Raw genomic sequence first — 23,460 nt, 5'->3', positions numbered from 1 at the left:
GTAATACTATGTGGCAGGCACTATGGAAATAAAAAGAAAGAATCATTCTTAAAAGTTGTTCAGGCTGGGCGCAGTGGCTTATGCCTGTAATCCCAGCGAGAGACCAAGGCTGGCAGATCACCTGAGGTCAAGAGTTCGAGACCAGCCTGGCCAACATGGTGAAATGCTGTCTCTACTAAAAACACAAAAATTAGCTGGGCGTGGTGGTGGGTGCTTGTAATCCCAGTTACTTGGGAGGCTGAGGCAGGAGATTTGCTTGAACCCAGGAGATGGAAGTTGCAGTGAGTCGAGTCAGTGCCATTGCACTCCAGCCTGGGCAACAAGAGCAAAACTCTGTCTCAAAAAAAAAAAAAAAAAGTTATTCAATGGGGAAGACCATTCAATAAACAACTCACAACAGCCAGGCTCTTACCAGAAAATTCAGTATTGTCTGTTATTTATTCCTATTAAGAGCCTGGTTGAGGCCGGGTAACACCTGAGGTCAGGAGTTACCAGCCTGGCCATCATGGTGAAAACCTGTCTCTACTAAAAATACAAAAACTAGCCAGGCATGGTGGTGCATGCCTGTAGACCCAGCTTCTCGGAAGGCTGAGGCAGGAGGATGGCTTGAACCCAGAATGTGGAGGTTGTAATGAGCCGAGATCACACCACTGCACTGCACTGCAGTCTGGGTGACACAGCAAGACTCCATCACAGAACAAAAGTCTCATTGAGAGAAGTGATGGTTGAAAAATCACCTGAAGGATATGGGTTCATCTATGTATCTAGGTAGTAGAAATCCTTGAATTAAGCTGGATGATGAAGGGTATATACTTGGATCATGTTATCTTAAGTCCTTGAAGAAATGCCTTCATTAAGCATCATGTTATTATTATTATTACTGAGACAGGGTCTTGCTCTGTCAAGCAGGCTGGAGTGCAGTGGCATGATCATAGCTTACTGTAGCCTTGACCTCCTAGGCTCACGCAACGCTCCCACCTCAGCCTCCCAAGTAGCTGGAACTACAGGCACACACCACCACACCTGACTAATTTTTTACTTTTGTAGAGATGGGGGTCTCACTACATTGCCCAGGCTGGTCTCAAACTCCTAGCCTCAAGGGATCCACCTGCCTTGGTCTCCCAAAGTGCTGGGATTAAAGGCATGAGTCATCATGTCTGGCTTACTATTTTTGTATGTATACTTTTTTTGTTTTTTCATTTGACAGGGTTTCATTCTGTCACCCAGGCTGGAGTGCAGTGGTATGATCACCACTCTCTGTAACCTCAAACTCTTGGGCTCAAGTAATGCTCCTGCCTCTGCCTTTTGAACAGCTGGGATTTCAGGCATGTGCCACCATGCCTGGATAACTCAATTTTTAGAGACAGGTCTCACTATGCTGTCCAGGCTGATCTTGAACTCCTAGCATCAAGCAATTTTCCCTCCTTGGCCTCCCAAAGAGCTGGGTTACCAACAAGAGTGACTGCACGCAGTCTAAGCTCTATATTAAAGTCATGCTCTCTGCTTTCATTGAAGAATACGGTAAGAAAGTCATGTGAAACCCATTCCTAACTTCTCGTAGGATCTTGTACATATCTTAGTGTTTCTTCCTCTCTGATAACAATTATAACTGTTTCCCTTAACTCTGACTGCTAAATCACCTATAGAGACAAATCAAGGCTCAACTATCATCTAATAGGCCCATATAACCTGAACATTTGTGTATTTCCCCATCTCCAACCCAGGTGGTCTTAACTGGTATTTTAATTTTTTCCATTCTGGATTTGCTAGTCTCATATTTTACCAGCATTTTATTCGATTTGTTCTTGCCATAAGTTGCTTCAATGTACAAAATATGGTCAGATAAGAACAGAATAAAAATTGAGGACAAGCAACAAGAAACAATGACAATACTATTGCTAGAGGTATGGTCTGGGTACTACAACAGCCTGAAGGAAACCCCTAATGAAGGCAGTGAGGGTTACAGAAAACTTCCCAAAAGAGTTCATGAGTGAGCCGAACACTGAAAGACAGACTAGGTGTTAAAGAAGATGTGAGGGTGAGAAAATGTTCTAGTCAATAAATAAAAGCAGGTTTAAGTTAAAGCACAGAGGTGAAAGAAGCTGCTGTATTCAGGGAACTGCAATGCACGTGGTTTGCTTCTACCAGGAGAGAAGGCATTTTGGGAGTGGCAAGACTTGACACCAAAGAGGTACATTAGCTGACATTAAGGACTTTGGACTCTGGCCTAAAAAGCACAATTGGAAATATGAGAACAGTTAGGAATTTACTATAATAATCCAGGGAGGAAAAGATGACCCCCATAAATGATGAACCTGTCAGTTTCCACACATCAACCATCTTTAATTACTAACACATTTCCTAAAATTGATTAGGAAATAATCCAAACCTCACCCCATCCCCTTGCCAACATTTACCTTTACAACATCATCATTGATAAATGGGGTCAATTGCCAATAGGAATGAAATTAATAAATCAATCTTCTTTGGCCAAAAATGTAAGAATCCTGATTCCTAGATTTTCCACTCTCTTTTGTAGCTGATATTATCTGGACTTACTGGCAGCTCTAATAAGAAAGACTAAGAAACTGTGATCGTTATTCATCTTACTCTGGACAAGAAACAAACTTATGATTTTATTTCTTCAATTGTTCCAATCACAGTTTCTAATACAGAAATAAAACTCTTAAGTGTCTCGGTTCTTGTTTCATTTTGTTTCACAGAGATCTGCATTTCTGAGTTTTCAGGCTTCCACAGCAGTTCTGTTAAGAACAGACAGCCAGTATCATCCTGAGCACTGAGGTATGCTTTCCACGGCCGAGCCCCAGCCCTACTCATTGCAATGGTCTGGATGTTCACTACTTGAAGAGCCATCTGGAGGGTGTCAGGATGGAATTCTCCCTGCCAAGGCAACACTTGCTGATGAGCAACTTTGAGGCTAAGCCAAGTTTTCTCAAAATAATCAGCAGTAAGCTGGAGATTGGGGACTAGCATGAGGGCTCCAGAATCAGGGACTTCTTGTACCCTCTCCTTGTTCTCTTCAGGAATCAAGGGTCCTAAAAGAGACAGAAAACTTGTGTGAAAGATGTTCTTAATCTGCAGGAGCTAGGTTTTTAATCTAAATTCCCAAATGTACACAATATGACTTCTGTCTTTGGATAAATGGCTGAAATAACCAATGATGAACCTTTCTTGCTCACAAATGCTTGAAATTCAGGCAACAGTCTGAGATTTAGTGCTAGGATACTCTACTTTCCACCAATCACTGAAAAGGTAAAGATTCATCATGACAACATTTAAGGTAAGGACTTTTTTACCTGATGCAGCAAAGGATGAAGTTTTAGGAAGCTCTGGGCCACAACGCTCTGCTCCATGACATTTAGAGATAGTTGCCCAGCGGGATTTGCCGTACACTGGCACCAGTGTGTTGAAGTCTGAGGCCCAGCTGTTCACAGGTCTTTCTGCCGGATCCTCCAGAAGTCCAAGAGTAGGGTCAGATTTAGGACTACACAGAATCCGCTTAACTTCATCAATGCCAACTAAGAGGAGGCGATAATAGAAGAGACCTCGGTCCCGTACAGCCATATCTTTTTCTTCCTCTGAGGTAAGACAACAGATTGAATTTATTAAAAACAAAGCACTTTCCTCCTACCTTTGTGCCAACCATAATAGGATAAGAAAATGAAAGGGAGAGGAATCCCTAGGAAGCATTAACATTTTCTTCTTGGGTCCCAGACATGACTCATCAAACAATGAAAGCTATTAAGAATTTTTACTATGGGTCAGGCAAGTACTATTTCCTTCTGAAAAACCCACCTATGCAGTAATACAACAAACGTCCCAGCATGTCCTGGCACTCAGCAGGTCGTGAGAGGAAAAGGCGCAGCAAAGCAGTGAGTAGCTCCATCTTAACAGCTGGAAATGTCTCTGACTTCACATTCTCAACAAAGTCCTCTAACACATAAGGAGCATTAGGAATTCTTTCCCCGTGGACCCCCAGTAGCCAAATAAGTGCTTGCTTCCCCTAGGGAATAAAGGAATAAGAGCGAGTGCGTAACACTTGGCTGTCCAAAACACAGGAAATAGTAGACAATCACTGGTTTTACTTTTCGCTTAGTGCCAGCAGAAAAGGCGTAATCTTTAGTTTACTTTATTTAATTTACTGATTCCCCCTATTGTACTCTCTACAACAAATAGAAATGAAATTCTAATACACAAGAGGAAACTCAAAGTTGAGGTTTCCTCAACTTTGGGGCCTCTGGCCCAATTGGGGTTTAGTGTTTCAGTGGAAGCTGCTCAAAGAATTTCTCTACATTTTTCAGGAAAGTGGCTACTAACCTAGAGTGCACATCAGAGTCGTCTGTGAAGCTTCTTAAAAATATATCTGTCAGCTGGGTGCAGTGGCTTAAGCCTGTAATCTCAGCACTTTGGGAGGCCAAGGCGGGTGGATTACCCAAGGTCAGGAGTTTGAGACTAGCCTGGCCAACATGGTGAAACCCCACCTCTATTAAAAGCACAAAAATTAGCCAGGCATGGTGGTGCACGCCTGCAGTTCCACCTACTCGGGAGGCTGAGACAACAGAATTGCTTGAAACGGGGAGGCAGAGATTGCGGTGAGCCGAGATGGTGTCACTGTACCCCATCCAGCCTGGGCGACAGAGCTAGACTCCATCTCAAAAAAAAAAAAAAAAAAGTTATCTGTCTAGGTCCACTACCCCTGAATATTTAGGTCAGTAGACCGGTGATTAAGTCCAAATCTTTGTAAAAATTTCACAAATGATTCTAATTCTCATTCTAGCTAAAAACTCCATGGTCTAAATCTCTGACTCAAAACTGTTCAAGAGGGGCTGGGGGCAGTAGCTCATGCCTGTAATCCCAGCTCTTTGGGAGGCTGAGGTGGATGGATCACTTGAGGCTAGGAATTCTAGACCAGCTTAGGCAACATGGCAAAACCCTCTCTACTACAAATACAAAAATTAGCTGGGCAAGGTGGTGCACACCTGTAATCCCAGCTACTCGGGAGGCTGAGGCGGAAGAATCACTTGAGTCTACGAGGTAGAGGTTGCAGTGAGCCGAGATAGTGCTACTGCGTTCCAGCCTGGGTGACTCTATCTCAAGCAAAACAAAACAAAACTGTTCAAAAGTTGTATCAGAGTTTTATAATAAAAACCATAGATAAATCTTATTTTTATAATTTATATGCCATCTACATGCAAAAGAGAATCTAAGGCGGCAATCAATTCTAAGAGTGTCTACTTCAAACACAGAGAGGAGAGAATAATTAGATTTTATTTCAAAGGGCAGGGTTTCAAGCATTCTCCCTCTACTTAGAAGTAAAGGAGAATTACAGTCTACCTCACTATCTTGAATGTTCTCCTCACAGCCGGGCAGGGCCTGACACACAGCTTCAGTACACTGAGGACACAACCAAACCAGGTCTCGGAAAGTCTGCACCACCACTACAATACAGGCCAAGGTACAAGAGCACAGGATTAGAGCCTCCAGGCAGGGAGGAATCTTAAGAACTGTTGTGTATTCAGACTTATGGCTCTGGCTGGATTTCTGTAAAATGGGTTTTAGAGGTATGGTCAGTGATTAAGAAATGTAATAAAATGAGCAATAATTTCTTAAATGAATATTGTCCTTATCAGATTGATGTAAAGATAAATGAGCTAATGTATGACAAAGCACTTTGTAAAACGTAAAGCTGTATACAGTTGTGGGGTAGTATTGCTGTTGAACGATACACTAAAGACAGTATAAATGGAACCACCAGGACTGGGACAATGACAAGGCAAATAAGGTGCGTAGGGTATAAAATAGAGGAAGAATGCAGGATTGGCTCTTGCAGGAACCTAAGAGTAAGTGCCTTCTTAAATTTTGTATCCTAGGCACCTTGCTTGACTTTCCCTAGTTCCAACCCTGGAAGCCACTGCCTATGGCATACTGCCATAAAATGAAAAGAGAAGAAAGATGGTGAAATATCAAGCAAGGTCATCCTAGTAGCCTTCATTATCTATGGTATAGCCTTATAGGCTCATGGTGGCCTGAAAACTCAATATCCTATTAGATCTATAGACCCTATGCTTCTCTAACAGCAGCAGATGATGATGCAAGGAAAAGTTTAAAACTCTGTATTACTCATTCAACAACAAACGTGTTTTCAGCAACTACTATAGGCCAGGTACTTGATTAAAAAAAAAAAAATTCTAGAAAGGTAGGCATTACCTGTGGTAATGTGCTCTTGTCGAAGACCCAGCAACTCTGTGAGAATCTGAACACACTGATCTGTGTAAGTCCTGGCAATGCTACCTACAAAAGAAGGTAAAGCAGAGAAAACTGCTAAGTCAAATATGAGCGCTCAATCTAAAATCATCTCCCACCAAAGACAAAAGAAACAGATATCTCTAAAAAAAAAAAAAAAAATCACTCCTTACTTGATGAACTAAGAATATAAGTTTCTATAAAGGGAACTTAGGTAAAAGTCATTTTTTCCATTTTTTCTCATTGACTACTAGAAAACTGAAAGCTCATAGCAAAACAATTCCCCATTAAACAAGATTGAAAACTTATAATAACAAAGGTATTTACATGGCAGCCAGATATGAGGCACCCTTTTCACTGCAGCCCACCCACAAAGGGGTATTTTTGCGGGGGACACTTGACAGCAGTCTTCTAAGGATTTCTACTCTCCTCTTTGCTCCCTCTTCACTGCCCCTAAATTCACTATGCTTTATTCCAAATATGAGGGTTCCTTCTCCTCCTGTACTTGAGATCCTTGAAAACTTAGCTCACCAGCTGCTTTCAGTTTTTGAGTCACTCCAGCCTTTTAAATTTGAAACAGGGTACTATGAAAAAGTGTAAGATTTAGGAATTATTCTGTGTTGGTCTATATTTAGCACAATACATAGCCCATCGTAGAAGCTCAGTAAATGACTGGTAGATTAACATAGGACTTTGAGTCAGGAAAGCCGGATTTCAGTCCCATTTCTAAAACTACGTGCCCTTTTGGCAATTTGATAACTGTTTTTGTGCCTGAGTTTCTTCATCTTTAAAATGAAGTTAACGGCATTTGTCTACTTTTCCTGACAGTCTCGTGAGACTGTGGTAAGATGAAATATAGGAAAGCATTTTGGCTAGAAGACAACAAAAATTTTAGGTGTTGTAGTTTCAGTTACCTGTATTTACCATCCTGAAAGCTATGGCAACAGCAGTCTTGACCAAAAAAAAAATCTCTCTTCCCCGTTTGCAGTTACTGATCCAATTACTTAGTGCACAGTACTTTGCTTCTGAAGCAAGATTTATGCCCTTTGCCCTCTTTGGTTCCTCCAACCACAGCTTTCTAGCTGACTGGTCCAGGTTTTCTAGAAGGAAAAGGAGCAAACACCTACCTATGGCAAAGATGGCAGCCTGTGCAAAGTCAGCAGACACATCCGTGCAATACCCTCGGAGCTCCTCTAGCACCTGCTGTACATTCTCATCGTTCACCAGCTCACACAGCACCTCCACTTTCTGTAGTTTGATGTAGTGGGGCTCCGAGTAGGAGCAAAAAAACTTTTTGTAGTGGCTGCTAAAGTGACCTGGTAAACTATGCAAGATCTGGCGTACATGACAGAGAGCAACAAAACAGAGCTCACGGCTCTCTGAAGAACAGGCAGCTAGCAAAGGTCCCTTGACCCGCACAAGCACATCGGTTTGAACGTGGGGGAACTTTTTTGCCAAGATCAGAAAAAGTTTGGTGGCTCCCATCACCACACCTGGGCTTCCACTCTTGAGAAAACTGTCCAACAGATTGAGAATGTCAAATAGTTCTTCCTCACTGCGGGGTTGGTAGCGTAGCAGAAAGTTCAACACTTCAGCCTGGCCCCATTGGTCCAATTTTGACATTCTATCCAAAAAATGAAACAAGAGCTATTTTAGCAAGAAAATTAGGACCATCTCCATGCCACTGCCATATGAACAGTTGGTTGTTCATCATAAAAAAGGGAGAATTCTTAAAAATAGGCTGTGAGGGCCGGGCGCAGTGGCTCATGCCTGTAATCCCAGCACTTCAGGAGGCCGAGGCGGGCGGATCACCTGAGGTCAGGAGTTCGAGACCAGCCTGACCAATATGGTGACACCTGGTCTCTACTAAAAATACAAAAATTAGCTGGGCGTAGTAGTGGGCGCCTATAGTCCCAGCTACTTGGGAGGCTGAGGTAGGAGAATCACTTGCACCCAGGAGGCGGAGGTTGCTGTGAGCTGAGATCATGCCATTGTACTCCAGCCTGGGCTATACAGCAAGACTCTATCTCATAAAAAAACCAACCAAACAACAACAAAAAAATAGGCTGTACCATAATCAAATCATTCTTTTCATGTACTATGTAACGTTTTCACAGAAAAGGCTTAAAATTCCAAGATAAGTACAAATGCACATTCATCTAAGACCAAAGACATGATCAGCATACACTACATATAATAGGTCCAGGTTCTCTACATTTTAAGATGCTATAAATGGCTCAGTTTGAGGGATATAATGACTAGAGAAGGGTAGAAATTCCCACAGGATATTTCTATTTCCCCGTACCAATAAGGGAAACTAAGGCAAATAAAAGTTCTCTCAGTGAAATGTGAGGGAGTTAATAATGGTTAACTTTCTTTTCCACCACACATAAGTTGTTCAACATTTCAACACATCAACAAGATCCCACAAGGACACAGATCTTATAATAAAAAGAGCACTGAGGCATCCAAACCGATTTAAGAGATGGTGGGCAATGGGCTTATTGATGACAATGCCTCCTTCCTGTTTCAGAATTTCCTCTAGAGACCTCAAGCAATTCACAACCACAATTGGATCCTGGTCACGCAGCAAACTGTATAATTCATTAACAAGGGCACCATCTATAAAAAAGAACAAAGATCTCAGATAAAGAAGAAAAGCTTCAGAGTAACAGGGATAGAGCCAGAGTAATAGCTCCAGGCAGACAAAATTGAACTTCTCTGCTACCAAAATCACAAAAGCCATACTAAAGTGCAAGGCAAAAAAACTGCCATGTCCAGACTGTTCTTTTTTTTTTTTTTTTTTTTTTTTTTGAGACGGAGTTTCGCTCTTTTTACCCAGGCTGGAGTGCAATGGCGCGATCTCGGCTCACCGCAACCTCCGCCTCCTGGGTTCAGGCAATTCTCCTGCCTCAGCCTCCTGAGTAGCTGGGATTACAGGCACACGCCACTATGCTCAGCTGATTTTTTGTATTTTTAGTAGAGACGGGGTTTCACCATGTTGACCAGGATGGTCTCGATCTCTTGACCTCGTGATCCACCCGCCTCGGCCTCCCAAAGTGCTGGGATTACAGGCGTGAGCCACAGCGCCCGGCATGTCCAGACTGTTCTAAGCAGCTAATGCAAAGGATCTCACTGGAGCCTCAGAGAAAGGACTTCTCATCTCCAGAAGATACCAAGCCCTGCATCATACTTAAAGAGATATGTACAGAACTAGGGCCACATTATTATTTTCAACCAAAGCCACATAATCTTTAATAAAGTTATACATAAGAGAGGCACATTGACCATGGTGGATTACACGGAACTTACCCACTTCAGAGTCTCCATGGAGATTATGCATCTTGGCACATCCAAGGACTGCCACTCTCCTGACATATGAAGCCTTATCACGCAGACCATTGAGAATCGGCTGTTGTATATACTCCTGCACACCAGGCATCCTAAGCAACACATTCTAGAGTTAGCCAGATCCTGAAATACTAATTTTGACATACATCAGCCCTGTTCACTTAACAGAGGGTTTAGTAGATGCTGCCTCTATGGGATCATGAAGAATTGCAGACAGCCTCTATCGAGTTTAAAAAGCCATAATTTGACTTTTCAGTTTTTTTCTTGTTTTTCTTAGAGATGGGGGTCTCACTTTGTCAGCCAGGTTGCAGTATAGTGGCCTGATCATAGCTCACTGCTGCCTTGAATTCCTGGGCTCAAGCCATCCTCCTGCCTAAGCCTTCCAAGTAGCTGAGACTACAGGTGTGTGTCACCATGCCCATTTAATTTTTAAATTTTTTGTAGATACAGGGTCTCACCATCTTGCCCAGGCTGGTCTCGAATTCCTGGGCTCAAGAAATCTTCCTGCCTGAGTCTCCCAAAGTGCTGAGACTACGGGCATAAGCCACTATGCCCAGCCTAATTTGACTTTTCTTTTTTTTTTTTTTTCTAATTTGACTTTTCATTTTGAATAATGCTGCACAGGCAGCAAAAAAGATACACATATAATTGTTTAGAAATATTAACCAAAACTGAGGACATTGTACTGAGGGTAAGAATGAAAAACTCCCTCTAATAAAATTGTATGATACAGGTTATCAAGCCAAAGCAACTGCTGAAAATCTGAGTTCAGCATACAACAGTGTTTTCCCCAGTATTAAGGAGCTCAAATAAATTGTCCTCTTTAAAAATATGCCCTGCTGAGGCAGCCATTGAGGACCATACACGGAAGAGGGTACTCACCTGAGGCTACACATGCTCCGTAACGCCAGCCCTCGCACCATTGGATTGGGGTCTGAGCAATCTTTGCACAGTGTATTGATGGCCAGGAGAGCTAGATCTGGTTTTAGGGGAGCATATGTGCACATGTACAGATAAACCAACTTCTTCTGGACAATATCTACAGTGGCACTGGCCTTCACCATTTCCATAAAAACACCAGACATGTCCAAGCCCTGAGTCATGTACCTGAAACCAATACACAAGTTAGAAAGAAGTAAAATACAAAATCCCCAACTTACAATGGAGGGAGTTTTACCTATATATCTCCTGGTTACCCAATGAGATTGTGATCTCTTAGAGGTTAGCAGCCAGGATTACCTTGTCTATTATATCACACAATACTTCATAGCATAGGCCTGCAATAAACATTATTCTTCTATTCACTCAACATACACTTATTGAATCCCTAGTACACTTTGGTGAAATTCAACTTTTACATTCCTGGATGTAATATCCAGGGATATGCTCTGGAGATCATCTTGAAGAAGGTGTGGTCTCAGACCTCTGAGAACTTCAAATCTATTAATGAGTCAGGTAAGAATGCCATTCATTAAAGTATGATAGATAAGTATTTTTTGTTGTTTATTTTTGTTTATTTTTTTGAGGAGTCTTGCTCTGTTGCCCAGGCTGGAGTGTAGTGGCGCAACCTTGGCTCAGTGCAGCCTCTGCCTCCAGGGTTCAAGTGATTCTCCTGCCTCAGTCTCCCGAGTAGCTGGGACTACAGATGCCTGCCACCATGCCCGGCTAATTTTTGTATTTTTAGTAGAGACGGGGTTTCATAACCTTGGCCAGGCTGGTCTTGGACTCCTGACCTCGTGATCCACCCACCTTGGCCTCCCAAAGTGTTGGGATTACAGGCGTGAGCCACAGCGCCGGGCCAGTAGATAAGTATTTAAACAAAAGTATTGTCCAAGGTACAGAGGAGATTCAGAGGTCTGACACTGGCATGAATTCAGAAAATGTTTCTTCACAAAGGAAGTAATACTTTAGCTGAATGAGCAGGAGCTCACAGGCAGATGTAATAAAAAGGTGATGATACATCCTATGAGGTATGTAGACATAAGTAGGACCGGCACACATTCTTTTGAGAGTCTGCAGGTAGTTGGATTGACAGCTTGTTCCTTGAGTGCAAGGATAAGTTTGGACTTTTTCTTTCTCAAACTGGTTTCCTACTGGAATCAGCTGAGATGTTTATGAAAAATACAGATTCCTGGGTTCCCTTCCACCCTACTGAAATCAGAATCAATCCCTGGACAGGATGAAATAAAGCACCCCAGGGGCTTTTGTGCATAGTAAAGTTTGTGAACCATAGCTGTAGGCAAGAGTTATGTGTTAAGATTTGTATAATGGAAAAATTCTGTCTCCAACGAGGCAAGGGGGCCTACTAGTAAGCTGGTGCAATTGCTTTGGTGATGAAGGCCTGGACCAGAACAACAATGCCAATAAACAAGAGAAGACAGATACTTAGAATTATGAATTAGAACTATCTGACTTCAGAAATCAGGGATCAGGTGACCCCAAGGTTGGCTCCCATGCTTAGTCGGCTGCTGGTGGCATTCATCAACGCAAACATAAGCCGAAGAACAGGCTTGAGGAAGACGGAAGGATGTCCGTGCTATTTCGGACATGCCTCTGATAAACCATTCATATGAAAATGCCAAGCAGGCAGTGGGATACGTGGGTCTGAAGCTAAAAAAGGAAGTCTGTACTAGCTATATTATAGATCCAGGAGTCAGCAGTAATTATTGTTCAAGCCCTTGAAACGGAGGAAACTGAGTAAAAGAAGAAGCTGAGTAAAAGACGCTGCAGAGGGGAGACTAAGATGGTACTCCAAAGCAGCAGGACGAAGACCGAATCACGTAACTGCCAAGTGTGAAAGCTAATTTACCCTTTGAGACAGACCGGGGCTAGGGAGCCCTGATGGGGATGGCAAGGGGGGCGGTTAGCACGCGAAGGGAGTTGGGTGATACCTAATCACTCGCTGGATGACATTCCGGTAGCGCAGCCTATCAGCCTGAATGTGAGGATTGCACAGAGCCTTCTTCAGCTCCTTCACCACGTCCTCGGAGCCGAGGTACGGCATCTTCCTAACAGTCCCAGGGCAGCTCCCAGAGCTCCCACGGTAACTCGCGGGCTCCTCCTCGTCCTGATGTGGGAGCCTGAGTAAAGGATATATGGGTCAGTGGAAAGACAAAGGCGAGATCTCGCCCCGGGCTTGGCTTCCGTAGGGCCGCACGCTGGCTCTGACACACTGCCACGCCCTCCGCGACCCCGCGAGCCCCGCCCTGAGCTCTTTAGGCCCTACCCTCGCCGGGCAGGCCGTTCGCCCCGCCCACAGATCGCTCCGGTTACCAGTAGGCCCCCCGCGGGATTTCCAGCGCCGCGGCCGACTGACCGCAGGCCCCGCCCTCTCTAGCTCCAGCCTTTCCTGCGCCTCCGCGCCGTTCTCATCGCTGATAGGCCCAATCTTGTTTTCTACGGAAGTTCCGCCCCCTTGTCAAGAGACTAGAGCAGCCCTGCCGGTCTCCCAGCGAGCGAGCGCTGAGCCTAGTCTGGACTGCGACCTTAGGATGCCCTTCCCCCAACCTCTCACCCTCCCGGCGCAGCCGCTCGGCTACGTCTGGTGGAGCTGCGGCGGGCAATCGGAAATCGGCTACTTCGGCCTGTCTCCTCCCAGCAGCGCGCGCTTTGAGTGCCCTACCCGGCCTCCACTCCCGCGCGCGGGTGGGAGTGCCGAGCGCCCTCCGCTATTTGGGTTCCCGCGGGCACGGTCACTTCCTTTTTCTAACCACTCAAGTAACTTTTTCCTCTACTGGGCTCTTTCCCTTAGGGTCTCTGGCCCTGTTCTTGTCCCAGCATGACTTTTATTGGGGCGCCGTTGTGGAAGCCTCACGCAGGAGCCCTGTCCCCATGGAGAATATCCCACTGGTGACTCCAACCCTGCCACCATGAATGGGGTCTTGATTCCCCATACGCCCATCGCAGTGGACTTCTGGAGCCTGCGCCGGGCTGGCACCGCACGGCTCTTCTTCTTGTCTCACATGCACTCGGACCACACCGTGGGCCTGTCTAGCACCTGGGCCCGGCCCCTCTACTGCTCCCCAATTACAGCCCACCTCTTGCATCGTCACCTACAGGTATGGGGCTGGAGTCGGCCTCCGAGAGCTGATCCAGGCATCTGGGTTGGGACTTTGACCTGTCAGTCTTGGAGTTGTAGAATGGGGTCCACGACGACTCTTTACAAATGCGGAAATTGTTTGAACCCAGAAATGCATTTTTTTTTTTTTCATAGACTGCTCAGCAGGACCAGAAATGCATCTTTAACCCAGAATAGGAACGTGATTTCCAAGTGACCGACTTGAGATATTTTAGTCCAGCCAAGGAAGCTATTCCTACCTTTATCTATAAGCTAGGCCAATGTTTCCTAAACTTGCCTCTTTTTTTTTTTTTTTTTTTGAGATTAAGTTTTGCTCTTGTCACCCAGGCTGGAGTGCAGTGGCGCGATCTCGGCTCACCACAACCTCTGCCTCCCGGGTTCAAGCGCTTCTCCTATCTCAAACTCCTGAGAAGCTGGGATTACAGGGCACCGGCCACCACGCCCGGCTAATTTTTTTGTATTTTTAGTAGAGATGGGGTTTCACTGTGTTGGCCAGGTTGGTCTCGAACTCCTGACCTCAAGTGATCCGCCCATCTGGGCCTCCCAAAGTGCTGGGATTACAGGCATCAGCCACCGCCCCTGGCCTAAACTTGCCTCATCATAAGAATCCGCTTAGTGTGCTAGGTGGTTCTCTAGCTCTCTCCCCACCCCACCCTAAAGTCTCCAAGAGATTAAGATCAGGAATAAGTTTGAGAATTGCTGACTAGACTGTTTGCTGAACTCTTAATTAAGTTATACAAAGGGTGGGATGGGGAATGGAAGGAGGAAGGGCAGATTGCTTGGGAATCCCCATTACAGCTTCTGCTCCTGACTGGCTCAGGATTTGGTCAGCTTTCCTCCATTCATGTTAGGGATAGTCCCTGACCCAAGAAGGTAACAGGGAGGGGAGTCCATGGTCACTGAGATGACTTAACTGTTTCCTCAGGTATCTAAGCAATGGATCCAAGCCCTGGAGGTTGGTGAGAGCCATGTATTGCCCCTAGATGAAATTGGACGAGAGACCATGACAGTAACCCTCATCGATGCCAATCACTGTCCTGGTTCAGTCATGTTTCTCTTTGAAGGATATTTTGGAACCATCCTCTATACAGGTGGGCCTCTCAAGGAATCCCAGCGACTTCTCCAGACTAGATGTTACTTTACTTTTTCTTTCTTTTTTTTTAAATGTATAGACTGCAGCCTTGAAATATTGCCTAGGTTGGTTTCAAACTCTTGACCTCAAGTGATCCTCCCGCTTCAGCCTCCCCAGTAGCTGGGATTATCAGCGTAAGTCAGCACACCTGGCAGACTTTTCTTGAGCAGCCTTAATTCAATAGAAGTTTGGAGGCACTGGAGTCCTTCCAGCTTCATCACATATGAGCATAGTGACCCCATCTCAACTGATTTCCTACTCTTTTTTTTTTTTTTTTTTGAGACAGAGTTTTGCTCTTGTCACCCAGGCTGGAGTGCAGTAGTGTGATCAAGGCTAACTACAACCTCGGCTTCCCGAGTTGAAGCAATTCTCCTGCCTCAGCCTCCCAGGTAGCTGGGATTATAGGCACCCACCACAACACCCAGATAATTTTTGTATTTTTAGTAGAGATGGGGTTTCACCATGTTGGCCAGGCTGGTCTCAAACTTCTGACCTCAGGGGATCCACCTGCTTTGGCCTCCCAAAGTGCTGGGATTACAGGTATGAACCACTGTGCCCAGCTGATTTCCCACTCTTTAAGAGTCCAAACCTTGTGAAGAGTAATTGAAAAATAGAAGTAGGATGGAGACATTTCCACAGAGAAACCATGCAGCTATACTGCATAGTTCAGTGCCAGGGTACCAGGGTACATAATAGTTTTTTCAAAGACTTGTAAGCAAACACCCATCTATTGTTGGAGGTAGGAAAGGCTTGTCTTCTTTTGTCTCTGACCTTCTGCCCTCATATACATACTCTTCCAGGTGATTTTCGATATACACCATCCATGCTAAAGGAGCCAGCTCTGACACTGGGGAAACAGATCCATACTTTATACCTAGACAACACCAATTGCAACCCCGCCCTGGTTCTTCCTTCCCGACAAGAAGCTGCCCACCAGATTGTCCAGCTCATTCGAAAGCACCCACAACATAACATAAAAATTGGTGAGTTGTTTCCTTTCAGTTTTCTGTCACCTGTAGGTAGTGAACTGGGTTCTTTGAGGGTTCTCGCATCTTTCAGATCTTTGTGCAGTTCTCACTTTGTCCTACACTGACCACCTTATTTAAAATTGCAACCTGGCTGGGTGTGGTGGCTCACACCTGTAATCCCAGCACTTTGGGAGGCCGAGGTGGTTGGATCATGAGGTGAAGAGATCAAGACCCTCCTGGCCAACATAGTGAAACCCTGTCTCTACTAAAAATACAAAAATTAGCTGGGCATGGTGGTATGGTGGCTATTTGGGAGGCTGAGGCAGGTGAATTGCTTGAATCCAGGAGACAGAGGTTGCAGTGAGCTTAGATTGCACCACTGCACTCCAACCTGGTGACAGAGCTAGACTACATCTCAAAAATAAATAAATTAATAAAATAAAATTGCAACCTGGCCAGATGTGGTGACCTATGCCTATAATCCCAGCACTTTGGGAGGCCAAGGTAGGAGGGTCGCTTGACCCCAGGAATTTGAGACCAGCTTGGGCAACATGGCAAGACCCTGTCTCTACCAAAAATTTAAAAATTAGCTGGGAATGGTGGTGCATGCCTGTGGTCCCAGCTACATAGGAGGCTGAGATAGGAGGATTACTTGGGTCCAGTAGGAGGTCAAGGTTGCAGTAAGCGATGTAAATGCCATTGCACTGCAGCCTGGATTGCAGAGCAAGACCCCATCTCAACAAATACATACATACATACATCTGCCTGGATGACACAGAAAGACCCTATCTCTAAATAAATAAATAAATACTGCCTGGATGACAGAGCAAGACCCCGTCTCAATAAATGAATGAATGAATGAATGAATGAATAAAATAAGTAAAACTGCAACCTGCCCACCATCCCCATTCCCAACTCCTGATCACCTATACCAGTTCATTTTTTTCATTATTATAGCAGTCATAACCTCCCAGTATACTCTATGCTTTTTAAATATGCTATTTTTTATTTGTTGCCTTTCACTCACTTCCTGTGGCACATGCATGTGCACGTGTGCACACACGCAAGCATAAACTCCTTAAGAGCATCACTAGAAGTGGGAAGAGACTTTGGGTGTTTGTGGAACAGAGAAGCAGCAGCCAGTAGAACAGGCTTACAGTGGGCAAGGAGGCTAAAAAGGCAGGAGAGGCTGGAGTGCTGTTAAGCCATTTTGGACTTGATCCTAAACCCAACCAAGAGCTACTGAAGAATTTTAAGTAGAAGAGGGACAATATGCACTCATCACCTTGCAGTATATTCTATAATTTATGTATTTATTGTACTTTTTATTGTCTGACTCCCCTGGCTAGAATGTAAATTCCACTATAGCAGGCTCTTTGTTTTATGATATATCCCAAATACCTACATGAATGCCTCATACAAAAGCATTCAATATGAGTGAATGAAATTTATCAGAACAGGCTGGGTGCAGTGGCTCACACCTGTAATCCCAGCACTTTGGGAGGCGGAGGTGGGGGAATCACAAGGTCGGGAGATCGAGACCATCCAGGCTAACATGTGAAACCCTGTCTCTGCTAAAAATACAAAAAATTAGCCTGGCATGGTGGCACATGCCTGTGTCACAGCTACTCGGGAGGCTAAGGCAGGAGAATTGCTTGAACCGGGGAGGCAGAGGTTGCAGTGAGCCAAGATTGCACCACTGCACTGCAGCCTTAGTGACAGAGCAAGACTCCATCTCAAAAAAAGAAAAAAAAATTTATTGGAACATAGATATTTAAGTGAGTGTTATACTTTAAATGAAGTATACTGAAAAAAACAGCTGTATGCTTGTTCTAGTGATTATAAATAGTATAAAACATTATTGAGGACTCTTTCTTGGAGTTGCCATTTGGAATAGATTATGAAAATTTTTGTTTTATAAAACAAATGTAATAGATTTGGTTCCAAATTACTTTCTTGGTTGTTTCCAAATTCGTAAGTCTACAAAAGGGCAAAGATTTGCCACCATTATAAGTATTTGAAAAGGACTTGTCCCAACTTTGAAAGGAGTTTCAAAAGGAGACTAAACAAAGGCATTGAAAAACTTGCATACCTTCCAGGGTGATTACCAAATTGATTGAGAAATGTCCTCTACTCTCAGGATTGCTTAACTACTTATAAAGAAATATCAGTCCTAACCATTCTTAATATTTTAATGAAGAATTTTCTCAAAGAAGCAAAACTGGCTAGGAGGATGCTATAGTAAGCCTTGATTAATTTTGCAAATATGCAATAAGCCTCTACCAACTAAGTGCCAAGTATCCAATAGGCAGTGAGGACATAAAGATGAATAAAATATGGTGTCTGACAGGGCTCACAGTCTGGTAGGGAAGGACCTGTGGGAGGTGGGAATCTATCGAGAGAGAAGAAAAAGCAGCTACATTTGTGCCTAAGGAGTGAGATTTTGAACCATAATCAGGAATAAAGTGGATATAAAAAAATACATACCTCTTTTTAAGGCATTCACAATCTGGTTGTGGATTTCAAATTTCTTCAGAAAAGGTCTGAGAATAGCTATTAAACAACATCTCCCATATCTGTTACCATAACTATTACCCAAATTAATGTCTCCATTTCTTTCTATGTAAGTATTATTCGGGCCCTTCAATTGGAACTTCCACTCCAGCTTCTCATCCTGGCAGTCAAATAATATTATTACCATATTTTTCTTTTTAAAGCCCTGCTCTGAGCATATTATTCTTATGATTAGAATTAGCCATTTTCCTGCTTCGCACTCAGTGGCTCCCCTTCACTTACACAATGAAGTCTGAGCTCTTTAGTGGTACATATAAGACCCTCTATCATATGGCCCTCCTTGCCCCTCTGGTATTATTTCTTACCAATTCCTTCTTTAGTAACAGCAAACTGACCCCTCTTAAAATGTTTTCCACTATACCCTCTCTACCTTTTCCTTGCCAGGTTAACCTTGCCCATTCTTTAAGATTTAGCTTAACTTTCCCCAATTCTATCACCTAGTAGATACAATACTGTATACATTTTTTTTTAAGAGACAAGGTCTCACTCTGTTGCCCAGGCTGGAGGGCAATGGCACAATAGCAGCTCAATGCAGCCTGGACCTCCCAGACTCAAGTGATCCTCCTGCCTCAGCCTCCCATGTAGCAGGAACTGTAGGCGGGCACCAACATGTCCATTTGTTTATTTTTGTAGAGACAGGGTTTTGCCAGGTTGCCCAGGTTGGTCTCAAACTCCTGGGCTCAAGCAATCCTCCCACCTCAGCCTCCTAAAATGGTAGGGTTATAACAGGTGTGAGCCACAGCACCCAGCCTGTACACATATCTTAACGTTGCTTTTAACTGTTTTTTCTGGGTCTCCTTGTAGATTGTACTTCTTGAGGGCTGACAGCTTTCTTTATTAGTTTTCATAGTGCCTAAAACTTGCTAGATGCTTTCTTTTGTTGAACTAAATGAAGGAGTGGATTCTGTGTCATTCCCTTTCATATATCTTAGCTCAAATGCCACCTCCTCCTTGATATTCTCCCTGGATTTCTCCCTGAATTTTATCTACTTTTGTTAAACATTTTGTTGATTTATTAGGATTTTCCAGTAGCTTCATTTTCTTCCGTCTCTTATTTTCCCCAATCCATGGTACATTATTTAGGACTTTACAGTCTAGGAAAGGAATCACTGCTGGAGCAGCTGGCCCTGGAATTTCAGACCTGGGTGGTATTGAGTCCTCGGCGCCTGGAGTTGGTACAGCTACTGGGCCTGGCAGATGTGTTCACAGTGGAAGAGAAGGCTGGCCGTATCCATGCCGTGGACCATATGGAGATCTGCCATTCCAACATGCTGCATTGGAACCAGACCCACCCTACCATTGCTATCCTTCCCACAAGCCGAAAAATCCGCAGCTCCCACCCTGATATCCACGTCATCCCTTACTCTGACCATTCCTCCTACTCTGAGCTTCGTGCCTTTGTCGCAGCACTGAAGCCTTGCCAGGTGGTGCCCATCGTCAGTCGACAGCCATGTGGAGGCTTTCAGGACAGTCTGAGCCCCAGGGTCTCCATGCCCCTAATTCCAGACTCTGTACAGCAATACATGAGTTCTTCCTCTAGAAAACCAAGCTTTCTCTGGCTGTTAGAAAGGAGGCTAAAGAGGCAGAGAACTCGGGGTGTTGTATTTGAATCTCCTGAGAAAAGTGCTGAGCAATCCCAAGCTGGCAGAGACTCAAAGAAGGCCAAGAAAGAGAAACTTTCTCCCCAGCCTGCACACCTTGAAAAGCAGCCCTCCCACCATCCTTTGCAGATCAAGAAGCAGTTGTTCCCAGACCTCTGCAGCAAAGCATGGAATGAGGCAGTGCCTTTCTGTGAGTCCCAAAAGAGGGTGACTATGTTGACTGCCCCATTGGGATTTTCAGTGCACTTAGGGTCTACAGATAAGGAGTTTATCTCTCTAGAAACCAGGAAGGACACTGGTTTAGGGCCCCCCTTGGTACCCATGGGAGCTGATAGAGGTCCAGAAGCCACAGGGAATCAGAGTGCCTGGATGGGCCATGGTTCTCCCCTGTCCCACAGCAGCAAGTCCACCCCTCTTCCAGCTACCGAATTCAGGGGTCTAGCACTCAAATACCTTCTGACTCCAGTGAATATTTTCCAGGCAGGGTATTCTTCCAGGAACTTTGACCAGCAAGTGGAAAAATACCATAAACCTTTGCTGAAGTACAGACTGGAGAGTACAGAATGACAACCTTGTCTGAGCCCACACTGCGGTTTTGAAGATAGTAACTGATGGCTGGTGGGAAAGAGTTTGTTTTGGGGACCCGCTTTTCTATCTTTACAGGACCCTTATGAGCCCACCCTGGAGTAGCACTTCCGAGAACTCGTTCACTGGGGTCCTCGTGCTTACGGAATCCTTCGTTTTATAATAGATTATATTTAAGAAATACTTCTTGTTATAAAGTCTTTGGAGTATGCATGAACACATTTTAGAAGACCTACAGTAACTTAATCTGTTTAACCCAATATTTCTCAGACTTTTGTGAACATGCATTTATCTCTTTCTGCACCCACATAAGAGGATGTGGGTGCAGAAAGAGATAAAGAGTCTGAATCAAAAGGACCAAGTTATTCCTGTTGCTGTTTTGTGGTGTCATGTGCCATTCTCCATGTTCCCTTCTCCCTCTTCTCAGATCAAAATCCCTAGGTAGTTCTATTTTTAAAATTATGAACTATGGTGCTGCATGCCTCAATCCTGAATGTCACTGACTTGCCGTGACCTCCATCCAAATAATTTCCTGTCTCTGCCTCTGGGAGGGAACAGGAAAAGATGAAGAGGCCTTGGAACAGTAGCGAAAATTCTATCTCCATGTCCTTCATGAGGATGTGCAGTTAGTATCACTGGGGACCCATCTGGAACAGAGCCAGCTGGGGGGCTGGGCAGCCCTCTCCAAGGCAGTACCTAGAACCCAGCTGAACGTCAAGGCTATGGGTATGATGGGATTGCTGGACTTGGAGGCCCTATTTGGCTGAAACAAAGTTACAAAAGATAAAATGTGTTATCAGATATTCCTCCAATTGTTCACATAGCTGGGATATTTGTTGCTCCCCCCACCCCTTGGATTGAGTACGGAGCCAGAGCACATAGCCTGTTTGTTTTAGTATCCAAGGAAGAGACCAAGGAGCCAGCTGGCGGGAAGGGGTGGGGGTGTGCAGTCTGCCCTGTCCTTCTGCTCATAACCTGACAAAATGCCAAACTAGTAAGCAGGATAATTTATGCCACAGCTATGAGGGAATAGGCTCTAAGAGGGCGCAGACTTGTGGAGCTGGGCATGTGGATAAAAAACTTCGGGATGGAACCTTGAGCCCTAGCAATGAAGAAGTTTCCGTTTCTTGTCAGGATTTAAAAGAGTTTTCTGCTTTGAGAGAGAGAAAGTTTAGAAGGCAGCTGCTGCTGGGAAAGCTGTACACAGCTCTGTTTTGTCAATGACCTTTGTTGTAAGTCTCCCAGGGTCCTATTAGGAGCCACAGCAGGTGAGGCATTTAGTGCAGCAGGAATCATGGGCACTGCCTAGGCTTGAATTTGTGGCACCCTGAGCAGTTGCTGAAATTGTGGAGCCTAGTTCCTCATCTGTAAAATGGACTTGAGATGACTACCTCTCATGATCACGATGGAGACCAAATAATTGGTAAAATTCTCCTAGCTCAGTGTTTGCCTTATGATGGGTCTTTCAGATGCTGGTTGTCTTTAGTTTCTGGTTCTTCAAAGAAATTATTCTGCACATAGCATAAGAAACTTTGAAAATCATAAAAATCTAGAGAAAAAATTTTAATTCCTCTTTGTTAATCAATTGACATGCTTCTAGTTTTTTTTTCTGTGCATGTAGATAAATATGTAAATGCTTTTCAAAGTTGGGGTAATACTATGTATAATTTTATAGCCTACATTTTACTTTCTTAATATCTTAAGCATTTCACTCATTAGATATTATTCAAAAATGTCATTTTTAATATTGTATAATACCTCATCGAGTATACCTTAACTAAATAAGCCATTCCCATATTCAACATTTTGTGTATTTTTTAAATTGCATATATTACAATGAACAGTCTTATGCATATATTTTGCATTTTTATTTCCTTAAATTACTGGAGGTAGATTATAGTTCTTGATACCAGCTGTGCCGAATAGCCCTCCAGAAAGGTTTTCTGACCATCTTTTCTGCAGATAGGATAGCATTAAAATACCTTGAAGACTCATTAAGTTTAAATGAGATCATGAGAACGGTACATGTTAACACAAAGAAAATCATCTCCTGTTAATAAATATTTACTAAACTGTGTGGGCAAATTTAGCCTGACTTCCTCTAGCATCCTCTAGCTGTCTCACTTCTGTGCAGCCGAAGGTGGCTGGGACAGATAAGGTACTTCTTGGTACAGAGGTACCTGTATTGGCTTTATCTTCTAGCAACAAGGGAGCCCGTCTCCTCTTGACACATGCTGTGTCACACCTATTCCTTGAAGTGGGTTCTATATGCATTCAGATGCTGGAGGGAAAGCAAAGGCTTTGAGGAATTTAGTTATTGGTAGCTTGTTTGCATTGTTTATTTCTGTGGCTTTTTTTTTGGAGACAGATTCTAGCTCTGTCTCTCAGGCTGGAGTACAGTGGCACAGTCACAACTCACTGTAGCCTCGGCCTCTCAGGCTCAAGAAATTTTCCCACCTGAGCCTCCTGAATACCTGGGAGTACAGGTGTGGACCACCATGCCCAACTAATTTTATTATATTTTATTGCAGAATGAGGTCTCACTATGTTACCCAGGCTGGTCTTGGTGTTGAACTTTTGGCCTCAAGTGATCCCACCTACCTTGGCCTCCCAAAGTGTTGGGATTTCAGGCATGAGTCCCTGTGCCCAGCCATGTTTGCATTTCATACTATTCTAAAATAAAAATGCCTGACTTCTTATACTAGAGATTGGCAGTTGTCTTCTTTGTTTGATTTTGCAATAGTACCTCATATAAAAATGCGGCATTACATATATTTTACATAGCCAATTTAAATTATTTTTAGAATCTAAAGATGATCCTATAGATCTATGAAGATCTTGCAATTAGGCTTGAAGGTGGTGGGAAAAAGGAAGTTCTCTAGAGATCCATTAGTTATTTAATGGATG

General features: G+C 43.9%; 2 protein-coding genes across 9 annotated transcripts in view; one reads left to right on the top strand and one right to left on the bottom strand.

Annotated features, from left to right (window-relative positions):
• Positions 1–1,772: 1,772 nt before the first annotated feature.
• Positions 1,773–23,460, bottom strand: part of AP4B1 (adaptor related protein complex 4 subunit beta 1) — a 33,915-nt gene continuing 12,227 nt past the window's right edge. For 2 of the 7 annotated variants that reach the window (XM_032249688.1, XM_032249689.1), the window contains exons 3-12: positions 12,507–12,695; positions 10,498–10,722; positions 9,577–9,707; positions 8,739–8,886; positions 7,392–7,888; positions 6,229–6,312; positions 5,356–5,459; positions 3,817–4,024; positions 3,318–3,599; positions 1,773–3,056 (exon numbers count right to left, since the gene is read on the bottom strand). In XM_032249688.1, coding sequence (XP_032105579.1) covers positions 2,629–3,056; positions 3,318–3,599; positions 3,817–4,024; positions 5,356–5,459; positions 6,229–6,312; positions 7,392–7,888; positions 8,739–8,886; positions 9,577–9,707; positions 10,498–10,722; positions 12,507–12,695 — 2,296 coding nt within the window. In that variant the 3' untranslated portion in view covers positions 1,773–2,628. Of the gene's footprint in view, positions 3,057–3,317; positions 3,600–3,816; positions 4,025–5,355; positions 5,460–6,228; positions 6,313–7,391; positions 7,889–8,738; positions 8,887–9,576; positions 9,708–10,497; positions 10,723–12,506; positions 12,696–12,841; positions 12,976–13,129; positions 13,183–23,460 lie in introns of those variants that run through there. The other 5 variants (XM_032249693.1, XM_032249692.1, XM_032249690.1 and 2 more) reach the window with 5 other exon arrangements.
• DCLRE1B (DNA cross-link repair 1B) lies at positions 13,222–22,406 on the top strand. Of its 2 annotated transcripts, XM_032249696.1 has the most exons (4): positions 13,222–13,673; positions 14,619–14,784; positions 15,626–15,808; positions 19,451–22,406. In XM_032249696.1, exons 1-4 carry the CDS (start codon positions 13,485–13,487, stop codon positions 20,533–20,535), a joined length of 1,623 nt encoding a protein of 540 aa, XP_032105587.1. In that variant the 5' UTR covers positions 13,222–13,484; the 3' UTR covers positions 20,536–22,406. The 2 variants fall into 2 exon arrangements, with proteins under 2 accessions (XP_032105587.1, XP_032105588.1); XM_032249697.1 differs by lacking the exon at positions 14,619–14,784 and having other exon boundaries at positions 13,227–13,673; positions 19,451–22,396.

This window comes from Sapajus apella, unplaced genomic scaffold (assembly GCF_009761245.1).
Source record: "Sapajus apella isolate SASKATOON/1434 unplaced genomic scaffold, GSC_monkey_1.0 scaffold69, whole genome shotgun sequence".
In the NCBI taxonomy this organism is placed as follows: Eukaryota; Metazoa; Chordata; class Mammalia; order Primates; family Cebidae; genus Sapajus; species Sapajus apella.
Note: the sequence above shows the minus strand (reverse complement) of the source record. Positions and strands in the feature narration are given on the sequence as shown.

Coding starts and splice junctions, on each gene's coding strand:
- DCLRE1B (XM_032249696.1), top strand. CDS start 13,485: ATGAATGGGGTCTTGATTCCCCATACGCCCATCGCAGTGGACTTCTGG. Junction 13,674..14,618: donor TCTTGCATCGTCACCTACAG/GTATGGGGCTGG, acceptor CTGTTTCCTCAG/GTATCTAAGCAATGGATCCA. Junction 14,785..15,625: donor TGGAACCATCCTCTATACAG/GTGGGCCTCTCA, acceptor ATACTCTTCCAG/GTGATTTTCGATATACACCA.